This window comes from Protopterus annectens, chromosome 1.part1 (assembly GCF_019279795.1).
Source record: "Protopterus annectens isolate FY-2018-M chromosome 1.part1, PAN1.0, whole genome shotgun sequence".
Classification (NCBI taxonomy): domain Eukaryota; kingdom Metazoa; phylum Chordata; order Ceratodontiformes; family Protopteridae; genus Protopterus; species Protopterus annectens.
In genome coordinates this window covers 118,946,545-118,959,517 of record NC_056726.1, presented here as the reverse complement: position 1 = coordinate 118,959,517, position 12,973 = coordinate 118,946,545, and the positions used below count along the sequence as shown (strand labels likewise).

At 33.6% G+C, this 12,973-nt stretch overlaps 1 protein-coding gene across 1 annotated transcript in view; it reads right to left on the bottom strand.

The window, feature by feature from the left end:
• LOC122814238 (dynein axonemal heavy chain 5-like) overlaps positions 1–12,973 on the bottom strand; it is a 3,525,594-nt gene that overhangs the window by 2,188,030 nt on the left and 1,324,591 nt on the right. Inside the window, exon 44 of the mRNA XM_044086840.1 lies at positions 4,263–4,657. Within this exon, the coding sequence (XP_043942775.1) occupies positions 4,263–4,657 (395 nt within the window). The remainder of the gene's footprint in view (positions 1–4,262; positions 4,658–12,973) is intronic.

Below are 12,973 nucleotides of genomic sequence, written 5' to 3'. Positions count from 1 at the left end.
GGCAGGACAGGATGCCAGGCAAAGGTGAAACTCAAAAAAACAGTGTAGGACATAGAAATACAGGAGACACATATATATATATATATATATATATATATATATATATTGAAATCTGCAGCATTAACAATGACAATAAGGACAGAGAAGGAACAAGAGAAGGGGCTTGGGCGGGTATGGGTGAACTTCAATTAAAAGATCTGGAAAGGAAGCAGCAATTACAAAAAAAACTGAATGAGGTGACAGTCAATGAGAATGTTACAGATTTAATACAACTCAAGAAACATTGGTGGGATGGAATCAAAGCTGAAGTCAGTGGAAAATAATGATTGTAGATAAGTGAAAAAGGAGGCAGGATGAGGAGGATATAAAAATGGAAGGAGAACTGTGCAGGATGCAAAGAGGATATGAAAACTGTATATAGAGAGAAGCACTGTAGAGAATAATAAAAACTGAGCTAGAAGGAAAGGTAACAACTTCAGCAGAAGTAGAGCAATGTTACTGGAAGGACTACTGATGGATAAATGGCAAGGAATAGGGGAGACATCTAATGAGGAAATGCAGAAAAAAAAGGTAAGACAGATGTACCAAGCATAACGGAGAAGAAGGAGAAATCATAGAGGAGAACAACAACGCTAGAAAAGCCTTAAAGGAATATTACCGACAACTATACTAGGAGTAGGAGAAAGAAAAGAAAGTCCACTAGAAGCTTGCAAGAAAGGGAGAGGATTACCAAATGGAACTAATACAGAGAGAGAAAATGAATGCAAAAATCATAATGGACAAGATCACAGAGGTATTAATGGCAGTTAATGACAGAAAGATAGAGGGGGTCGGATGAATACCCAGTGGAGTTCTACAAGTGGAATGGAGAGAGAACGGTTAGACAGTTATGAAGGAGGAGCATGAAGTGATAAGTGAAACAGGGGAAATAGCAGACACAGTGAACACAACCAGTGTGGTAGTGATCCCAAACGAAGGAGAGAGACAGGATGGAAATAAAGGACTACAGTCCAATCTCCTTAATAAACACAGATATCAAAGTGAGGCCAAAAGGCACAGTGCGGAGACTGGATGAGATTCTGCTGAGAATAACAGGGGTAGAATGGCTTTGTGAATTGAAGAAGAGCAGAAATGAAATGGAGGCTCCTGAAACAGTTTATGGACAAAAAAATAACAGCAGGTGGGGAGCACTGGCAGGGATGCTCTTTTTATCTACTAAAGGCATTTGACACAGTCAGATGGGAATTCCTATGGAAGATACTAGAAAAAGACAAATGAGAAAAAATATAGGACTGATAGAGGCAATTTTCAATGAGCAAGAAACATTGATAATGGTAAATGGAGGAGTTTGTAAGGTGTTAAAAGTAGAGAAGGGGTAAGGTATGGGTGCCCTTTTCCCATGGCAGTTATAAAAATACTGGTAACTGAAGTGAGTAAAATGTTAGCAAAAACAGAGAGAAGAAAATGAGTAGTTATAGTTCCTAATGTACACATATGAATGAGAAGCATAAATTCAAACATCAATACCAAATTACATAAAAAATATTTACAAAGAATGTACAATGTCTTATTACACTGAGATAGAATCTAAAGGTGCTGTTTAAGAAAAGACCCTTTTGATAATCAAAGTTGAAGTAAATATCAACAGGAGAAAAAGAAAATAGAAAAAAACCCAGAAGGAATAATATAAATGCACATATGTGTTGTGTAGTTCATACCATCTAAGGAAAAGAACATGTATATGGATACATTTGCTTGCAAGATTTTAATAGGTCTGTGTAGAAAACCTTTGACCATCATTCAATCTAGAAGGAAGAGTTTCTATTTCTGAAAAATAAGATTTTTAAAGCTTTAATATGTTTTGTGGCCACCTTTTAAATTCCATCCCATGATAATTTCTTACTATCAAGCCTGTTTTGTGTGATGTATAACTTAATCAGCATACATATTTGAATAAATGTGTAAGTATTTTTGTGAGATATATTGAATGTTGGAATATGAAGCAAGGCAGTTTTTTTAGTGATAATTGTCTTGCATAGCCCATGATGTTAATCTTATTCTCCAGGTATTTCCATATATGTCTGATATATTTACATCCTCACAAAACATGTATTAAATCTGCTTGACAAACTTTGCATTGTGGTGATTATGTGGGAAAGATGGAGGACAGTTTCTTTGGGGCTAGCTAGGCATTGTTAATTATCACAAAACACAATCCAGAAACGAACCAGCACACGGTACAATACGGCTATGTAGTCATTTATTGTAAATTATAATTCCAAAAACATACTGGTTTCGGCTATATTAAGCCTTCTTCAGTGTAAATAATTACAATACTGAAAAACAACTCCATCCTGGTGTGACCTTTATATAGACAAATGTGTTAATAGGACAAGATGTCTTAAAGGCATATCCCTTAGATTAAGACACATTCAATATGCATATATCAGAAGCAAAAATAAAATAAAATTATATTATAGTTCACATATAATGCTGAAAACATTATTATATTCATATAAATGATATATGCAATATTAGATTTGTGATCATAATCCTATTATAATATATATATATATATATATATATATATATATATATAGTATGTTATAATGCATAGAAAAATAGGCTGACACTTATTCCAATTCATTTAATCCAGGCTTAAAAAGAGCCCCTAACCTGGTAATCCAAGTTGATTCCATATTATTAAGTCTATCGTGCCAACCTGCTTTAAAACTTCTATGCAGAGAGATCTTGTCAATAATAATAAATTTAAATTGTGATGTAGAATGACTGATAGTGTGTTTATATAAAGCATTGGACATCCTACGGTTCCTAATAGCACTGAGATGTTCACTGATTCTCAATTTTAAAGGTCTGGATGTCTGGCCCACATAAAATGAAGAGCAACTGCATGTCGCTAAATAGATGACCCAATCTGAACTGCAGTTGCCAAAAATATTAATCTGATATACCTTGGAGGTATTTTTACTGGAAAATTCCTTAGTTTTCAAGATATATTTACAGGCACTGCAATGACCACACAGGAAGCATCCAACTAAAGGGTCACCAAAAAGTGTGGTTTGAACTGTTATGGGAGGTTTGTATCTTTTATAGTGAGTCAGTTGAGAATGAATAGTGCGACCCCTGCAATATGAGAATGCACATTTCTCTGGTAAAATCTCATTAAGATATTCATCAGCCTTCAAAATGTCCCGATGTTTATTAATAATCTCCCTGAATCTGGTTGTATTATTCCCAAAAGTCGTGACCAGCCTAATTGGCTGAGCAATATTGCGTTGGTCCTTATTATTATGTTGTTTATATTGTAACAGAGTGGAACGTGGTGTCTCCTTGATCTGGTGATAAGTATTGGAAATATGATATTTGGAATCCTCATCAGAGGAACAAATGCATTTGATACATAAAAATTGGGATTTGGGAATGTTTTGGGTGATGTGATGGGGATGAAAACTGGATGCATGTAGTAATGTATTGTATTGCGGGAACTTCCTATGTACCTTAGTAGCAAGTGTATGATCTTCCTGTCTACAGACTACTACATCCAGAAACACAATTTTCTGATATTGTATGTCCAAATTAAATTGGATCTCCCATGGATTATTATTTAAATATTTAACAAAATCAAAAACTTGTGTCTTATCGCCCCGCCACACCATCCAACAATCATCTAAATATCTTCTCCAGATATCCAAGTTGTTAATATACAAATTATGATCAGAGTCATATATAAATGATTGTTCAAAAAATCCCATAAATAAATCCGCATATATGGGGGCAAAAGATGCCCCCATAGCTGTGCCCTTGATCTGCCAGTAGGCTTGTCCCTCAAAATAGAAAATGTTTTTTCTTAAAACATATTCAGTAAGTGTCAAAAGGAAATTATTGAAACCAGTAGTATATAGTTGCGATTTCTCCAACCAGTAAGAAATTGCAGAAATACCAGCGTCATGGGGGATGCTCGTGTAAAGAGATGAAACATCTAATGTACATAACCACCAATCCGCTTCCAACTGTGAATCCTGAATTATGTTTAGAAATTCGGTTGTATCCTGTAGCCTAGATCTAACATTAGGCAATAAAGGTTTAAGGTAATAAGTGAGGAAAGCAGATAGTGGTTCAGTTAAAGAGCCTCTCCCAGAAACAATAGGCCTCCCAGGGGGGTTGGTAGGATGTTTATGGATTTTTGGAAGAAGATATAAATATTGAGCAATAGGTTCAGCCACTTTGAGTTGTTTAGAGACCTGTTCACTAATGATACCTTCATCCACAGCTAAATCCAAAAAGGAGTCTATGTGTACTTTAAAGTTAGGTGTTGGATCAACAACCATCTTAATGTAAGATCTAGCATCAGATAATTGCTTCAGAGCTTCCGCTTGATACATATAATAGTCCATGACAACAATACCACCTCCCTTGTCAGCTGGAGTGATAACAATATCATGATTCTGTTGAAGTTCTTGTAACGCTAGTTTTTCAGCTTGAGTAAGATTATGTGTAGTGGTAGGTTGGTATCTGGTCGAAAAATGTAAATCTTTGATGGCACATTCCTTGAAAATCGCAACATGTTTGTCCATTGGTGGTTGGAAACTAGACTTACCGAATTTAAAACCAGGAGGTCTTTGAGAAAAATCATTATCTGAAAAAAATTTTTTGAGATTAATCAATCTACAAAAATCATGAATATCCTTAACCAAACTATGTTCAGGGACAGATGAGGTCAGGACAAAATTGAGTCCTTTGTTCAATACTTTATTTTCTACAGAGGATAATACGAAAGAAGATATGTTGTGTACATTGTTCACTGTTTGACAATATTCTGTAGGAGAAGTTGTAAGCTTTGTGTGCCTGTTTCTATGCTTTCTACCACCCCTCCGTCTCTGACACCTAAAGGGTCTGATTGTTTCCTTTTGGCAGCTGGGGACCCCTGATTGGAAGGAACATCATACTCTGTGGCAGAGGATGTGTCATCTTCCGAAGTCCCACTAACAACAGATTCCTTCCTTCTCAATATTGAACTTGGTCATTTTTTACCATAATAATTTTTGTTATTGGGGTCAGTAAACCTAACATACTTTTGTGTAACAAATGGTTTGCCCTTGTCGTAGTCCGACAAATCCCTATGAAACTTGTGTGTTTTCCTCTTTAACAGCTGTTGTTCAAGAATGGCTAATTCTTTGGCCAAATTAGTAATATAATCCTTATAAAATACCTCAGTTTCAAAACTTTGGGCCTCAAGACAAACATTGTGAATATCTACCACTTGCGATTCAATAATTCGTTCATAATAGCTGATCAAGGTATTAACAAATAACATCGATGCCTGATGCTGAGCCTGTGCCCAGTCATGTGACAACTGAGAGTCAATTATTCCTACCAAGGGTTGAAGGTGAATCCTTAGCCCCCTGGGTGTAATGTCTTTAAGTTTGTAGGCCTTAAACAATTTTAAGTGCCAGATATTAGATCTAAGGGTTTTCATATGCTTCGTCAATTTTTGAAAAACTATCCCACATCGATGCTTAGAATCACCCTCCACAATGTTGGAACTCATAGTCCCTGCTGCATTGAGACCAAAGGCCTCTAAATTATCTTTATCAGCTGATAATCCTGACAATTATCACAACTTAAGTATAGAATAGTTTTTGGGAGAAATATATTTGACATTAAATTTGACAGGTTTATGTATTTCTCTTTCACTAGGAGGTGAGTCAGTATTTCCAATAAGATGAATATATATGTATATTAGTGTATCTAATACTAGATATGAATTTATAAGAGTTTGAGATATATTAGTCGTCAGGTTTTGCCATACGTTTTTAAGCATCTATTTTTCTTGTTGCTCTTTGAATATCTAATCATCAGTTTTTGGTTTATTAAATATAAGATTTGATTTAAAAAGGGGAGGTAACCTTTGGGCAAACCATGTGTCTTTCTTATCTGTTCTGGTGAAAATGGAATGTTTTCAATTAAGTCACTAGCTGCCATATTTCTGATTAATGGGAAGTTTCTGAGATCCAAAAAAAATGTATTTAGTTTAAAATTATAGTTGTGATCAGCAGGTTGTTAGGCTACAAAAGCATGATTTAATTCTAGGATATCAATTAATTTTTGAAGTAAAATAATTTTTTAGTTAGTTTATGAACTTTAATTTTCTTAAGTTCACTGTGATTCAAATATATGAGGAATAATGTATTGGAATTGTAAGATAATAATTGATTATGCCATACTTTAACCCAAAAAAGGGCTCCAGTACTTTGTACTTGTAGAGTACATAATTGTTCTCAGAATTCTGCTTGCATTAATAATTATATAATAAAGATAACAATCTAGTAAGACTAACCTTCCCTGATTTTTTAGAGATTGTTAGCTTATTACATTTCATTCTTATAGATTTGGGAATTTAGATAAATTTAGCTAATACTGATGCCATCATTTGAAAATAATGTGTGATGCTATAAAAAGCAGTGCGATGGAAAAGTAGTCTGGGTAAAATATTCATTTTAATTATTGTCACTTTAGACAGGAAGGAAAGATTCAATTTTCCCCTATCTTATTAGATCATTTTGAATAACTGACCAACAACTCTCAATATTATTTGTGAAAATAGGGTTCTGGCTAAAGTGGATACTTGGGTATTTAAGAGAGAAATTTATTTTAATTTTATTGAATGTTAATCCCTTTAAAAAGCAGTAGGAGTTTCTTAGCGGTAAAATTGTAGATTTATTGAGATTAATTTTATAATTTGAACAAATCAAATGTACATTAACTTGGCTACGAAACTAAGAAAGATCAGATTTTACAGAAGAAAAATAGATATTGATGCCATCAGCATATGCAGTTATAGAAGTACTAACATTCTTAATTCTTGAGATTGAACAGTATATTTGATAAATAATATATGTGAACATTTGCTATAAATACAAAATGAAAAGATATGGAGAAAATGGTCAGCCTTACCTACTTCTATGAGTGACAGGTATAGGTTTAGAGAGGGATTTGTTAACTGAGATTTCTGTGTAGGCATTTGCACATAGTAACTGGATAGCTTTAATATTGTCTTCAGGTATGTCATAGCGACAGATGGTATTATAAGAAAAATCTAAATCCATCCAATTAAAGGCTTTTAATGCATCCATTACCAATGTAAAATAATTATGGTTTGAATTATTAATAATTTGTAATGTTTCAAGTATAAGTGTGTGGTCATTACTTTGTCTGCCTTTGACAAATGTGGACTAGAAAGAGGAAATTGTATTTACTAAAAGAGAAGCATAGATTTTTAAATCAACATTAACTGAAGATATTAGTCTACAAGAAGATGGGTTGGATGGGTCCCGATTAGGCTTAAGGATAAGAACAGTTTTGGAACCATTGAGGTATAAGTCAAAAATACCTTAGAGACAACATTTATTAAATAGTTCTAATAACATTTTATTTATTTTCTAGAAGAAAGATTTATAAAATTCAGCACTAAACCCATCAGGACCTAAAACTTTACAATTTTTCTAGTTTTTAATAACTTCTGTCACCTCCTCTAAAGGTAAATGGGAAGACAATAGTTTTTTTTTTTTTTTTGCTTTAGATTTATTTTCTGAAGCTGAATATGATTTCAATATTGTTTTATATCATTTTTGTTTATTATTGTATTCTTATTCTTATTGTTTGAGTAGATTTGAGAATATATGTTTGAAAATATATGGAGGAACTCATCTGTTTTGTGGAAGGTTTTACCTTTATAATCTGTAATTGTCATAGTGGGAGGGGTCTTAATAATTTTGAGTATTCTAAACAATAATCTGGATAGTGTTTGTATCCACTCAGAATATTTTGTTAAGCATCTAGTTTCATTCCAAGAGGCTTAAGTAAGATGAAACAAGTTCATTTTTTTAGTTTTACTTATTTGTTACTGGTTATATGATTTATTTGTCTTTCAATTATCTTAGTTTATCTTTAAGATCTGTTTCATTTTTTTGTGAATTTTTTATAATAAGTAGCTTTGTTAATAAGATAGCCCCTAATTTGAGATTTAAACACTGCCCATTGTATGACAAAGGATATGTCACATTCTACTGATTATAGCATAAAATCATCAAGTAGTGTTGTAAGTTAACATTTATTGTCCAGTTGTAGGGTGTAAATAGAATTTTGTTGGTTTAAAGATAATTGATTCTTAGAATAATTTTGTAATTGTCAGAAATATATATAAGTTCAATCACAAATCTTTCTATGTCATCTAGAAAATTACTGGAAATAAGGAAAAAAAACAATTCTAGACCACATTTTATGACACTTAGAATAGTAAGTATAATTATGTTTTGACAAAACTTCCTTAGTGGCCAAATGTAGGTTTATCAAAACAAAATTTTAAATCAGTTACAAAATTGCAGAGAACACATTTTTGTTATATGAGTTGGAATTATATGTTATGTCTTTAATAGGTTCTTTGACATAGTTCTAGTCTCCCTCAATATGTAATGACAATTATTGAAGTTGCGTAATATTCGATATATGTCCATAATAAATTTCTGTTGGTTAGAACAGGATGTACACAGGTTTAGAAATAAGATTGGTTAAGTATACCATTTAGACTTATAGACAATATAACACTAACTGTCATTAGGATCACAACTGGATTATATTATAGAATCCTGGAAATAAGGTTTAACAAATATAACTACTCCTACACTGTTTTATAGCACCACCAGCTACAACTTTTGTAAGTCGTGGCTTTTTAGCTTGATCACACTGTTTATTTGTAATGTGGGTGTCTGGAATAAAGTGAATGTTGGCATTACAGAGCAATCTCCAGCCCTAACCTAATGAATTTGGTGCACATCTGTAAATAAAATGTGACTAGAGCTATCCATTCCAGGGACCTAAATATGGCTTGCACCTTGAATAGGAAGTGCTGGATGGGACACAATTCTATAAAGATTTTCTCCCAGTGACTGCCATATATTTGGAATAGGCTGCCAATTCATGTGAAGCAGAGCACCCCTATGACACTTTTCAGAAGGAACCTGGATGAGTGGATGGGGCACTGTAAATTCTTACTGAGAATAGCACCCACAACCCTCCTGGACATGGACAGTCATTACTAAATACAGTCCTGGGTATTGACTTGAGTAACTATGGTATTACATTAGGATGAAATAGCTAGGCTTGAAATGACCTATGGATCAATAGCCTAGTAACCTCTTATGATCCTATGATTATATTTAAAAATTAAAAGAAACATTAATTGTCACTTTTTCAATTTTACAATTACATTAACATTCCAGGACTCAATTATCCACATCTCCTGTTTGAAAATACTGATAAAAATGGACAGTTTGTTCCTGTGTAATGATTTCTATAAAAATTGACACATTGCACATATTTCCTCTCTGCTTTCCCTTAGACCTTATACTAGCAGGCATTGTCATTTTATAGAAAAATGGAAGAAAGAAGAAAAAAAGCAGCAATGAACAGTATCATATTATCTAAAATATGATCTTCAAACTAATAAAACTTAAAAGGTGCTAACTTCTATCCATAACATGAACAGCAGTGTACTAGTAGCCATATTTAGATCATTATGAGTAAACTCTGTTTGAAGTCATTTAAAGAGAAGGAGCACATAGTATGAGGTCTTGATTCTAATTTTCTGAGGCTTTAGCTGTTACATACGTCTGAATATTCAGTTAATAGGAAATGACAAACATCTGCTTGTATGAGTCATACCTCTGCTGTATAATGACAAGAACTAAAAGAAATGTCTGCCTTTGAAGATAATTATTAGCACAATCGTATTGAGAGTACATTTAGTATTTATACTTGGATGCCTTTAAGAGATCAAATGAAAAAAAAATATTTTCACATCTGATAGGGAATGGATATTTGTGCTTTTTTCATCTGGGTTATGTACACTCAGATAATGGGTCCATCACAAAGCAAGAACTACTAGACCCTTAGATATGCAAACCCACTGGGCAAGCATAAGGTATATTTTTCACATGATCTCATTTTCTAATTCAGTCAATGCTAAACTTAAATAAATTTACAAATATTCTCTTTGCTTCTGATGGCATTTGGATAGTATGTTTATTACCCTCCCAAGTAAAGGATAGTGTTGATGGGTATTTCATTTAAAACTTAATTTGTTTGTTGGTTAATAAGGTAAGGGCAGAAGGGTGCTAATTTATGTCTGCCCATCTTTGTTTAGGCAGGTCTTGTGCAAAAGTTAACTTACACCCATGTCATATGAGAATTTTCTTCTTCACTTCTAGCAGAATTTTGTTCCCATCCTGGTAATTCAGTAGTCTTATAATTTTTCTAGGGTTGTTTTGTTGTTGAGTCATTCTTAGAGCTCTATGGGCTCTTTCAATTATGATGTTTTGTTTTTGGCTTTGGGATCATTGCTGAGTAAGCAGATAAAGACAGATTGCTAAGATTGTAGAAGCAATGCCTGACTGTAGTTTTCTGAGAGTTCAACGCTTAAAATACTGTTTCTCCTGCTATGTGCCTCAGGATCAAGTAACTTATAATTCTTTATTTTGACTTCTTTAACATAATTTTGTTGGTTCAGTTCTAATTTATCAGTACACTACTCACAGGCAGCCATTATTCCCTCTGATGATTCTTTTTGGAAATGTCTGTTATTGTGTTGTTGGTAGTTGATATTTGCTCAGAGAGGTGCTGTATTGCCTGTTGTGCAGGTTGTAATGCAGCTTTCAAATCTTCTAGAGCAAACATTTGCTCTAGCTTTGCTTTAGTAGACAATGATTGTTTTATCCTCTTTATCTGTACCTCACAGACATTTAGCCGAACAGTCTTTCTCCAGTGTAAAGATGTCTGTTAGTTTAGTTTTGGAGGTTTGTACTTCCATTTCTTCTGACAGGTTACTCATTTCTCTTAGGTAAATAGATGAAGGAAATTAAGTGTGTAACTGTTTAGGATTAACTAAGGAGGCAATTATTTTGTTTTACCTACACTTTCCAGCTAATAAGGCTACCCAATCACCATGTGTCATCCAGAAGACAAAGATGTGAACAGGAATCAAAACTAGTATGTAATAAGTAAATGAGCAATATTCTGGTAACAAGATGATTTCTCTGAGCTTTGATACAGAATCAGAATTGCCTAGACATGGTAAGGCCATCATTACCAGAAGTAGTGAATATAGTAATGGTGATAAAACAACTGGAATTGAGATCTTTAGAAAAGGGTAGGAGCAAACTACATGGGAAATGGGAATTTTGGAACAATACATATAGAGAAAGAATGAGGTTTAAAAGAAGGCAGGACTTAAATGAGGTATGTAATGTTTGACTGAAAATTATTGGGTAGATTATAAGTGATGTATAATGTTTGCAACTGGGAGTGTGTCAGTGTGGTTTGTGGTGTAAAATGCTTGCAACTAGGATTGTGTTGGTGTGATTTGTTTTCATTTACATAAATGTATGATTGCCTATGTCATAAGTGATGGTTTAATAAAGATGTTTCTTGTTAAAAAGGGGAGGGGGGATTTAAATAATTTATGTAACGTTGATTAGGTTATATGATGTATAGCAATATATGTGAAGTATAATGCTTGTTAATATTAAATTGTTAATATGGTTTGATTACTTTTGTATAAATGTAAAATTGCTTATGTCACAAGTGATAATTCAACAAAGGTGTGTTTAAAAACAAACAAACAAACAGACTTCATGATTATTACCAGCACCAAGGCTCAAAAGTTGGCTGTTTAGGAAGAATTCATTGAGAGATATGAATCTGATGCAGTTAATTAAGGTATTTGTTAAGGGAGTACTGCATTTTCCCTAGTTACTCCTCAGAGGTCATCTTGATCTCCAATGCATGGTAAATGTTTTGAGCTAGCAATTTGTAGTTTGCTCCAAGGGGATATTGGACAAAGACTGATATATACATCAACATGGTTTCTGTGTTGGGAAATCATGTTTGACTAAACGTATCTAGTTTTATGGTTACATCTGTTGCTCAACAGACGTGGGCCTTGTGATTTTTACAGATCCATCTAAACTTGTAACATTTAAACAGAATATCATTTGTATGCTGGCTAGCCAAGTGGATTTCAGGAAGGAAATTTAGAGTGAAAATAGGTCATTCTTTTTCAAGGTTAAGAAATTTTGAGTTGGGGGTCCCCAGGGACCTATTTGTGGTTCTACGCTGTTTGGACTGTTGATATCCAAGTTCCCAGTATGTGAAAGCACGTGGATAAGTAAATTCTCTGATCACTCTAAGGTAGAGGGTATAGTTACAAATATGTACAATCATAATAAATTGCCAAATTATCTAGACATTTTATTCAGGTGGGTCACTGAAAATGTGATGCAATTATTGCCAAGGAATACAATGTGATGCATTTTGGTTATGGAAATAACCATTATTCTTATGCTCTGTATAATGATGTTTTGACCTCAATAAGTTCTGTGAGAGATTTAGGATACATTGTGGACAATGCTTTGGACTTTGATGATCATATCAAGATAATATTGAGGGAGTGTTATTGTCTTTTAAAATACATCTTGAGGATAGTCAATCCTAGAGAGAAAGAAGCGTTGATTCCAGTTTTTACCTCTACCGTACAGACTGTTATGGGTCTTTCAGTTGCTATAATGCTGGCCATATAAATAGACTTGAGAGAATCCAGAAGATGATCACTAGGCAAGTTCAAAGATTGAAAAACATTGGTTATAAAGAGAGATTGTAGACTGTTTCTCTGTACTTAGTTTGCTATAGGCTTTTAAGAAGTGACCTGATTCTTGCATACAAATCACTAAGAACTGAGGCTTTAGCATCGACTGTTGGTGTTACATTTTTGGGGCATAGTATCAATACCAGGAATAACAATCTATATGTGGGACTGCCAGATGTTAAAACATCAGTCAAGAGCAGGTATTTTAATAATAGATCATGTGCATTATGGAACTCTGTCCCAATATGTATAAGG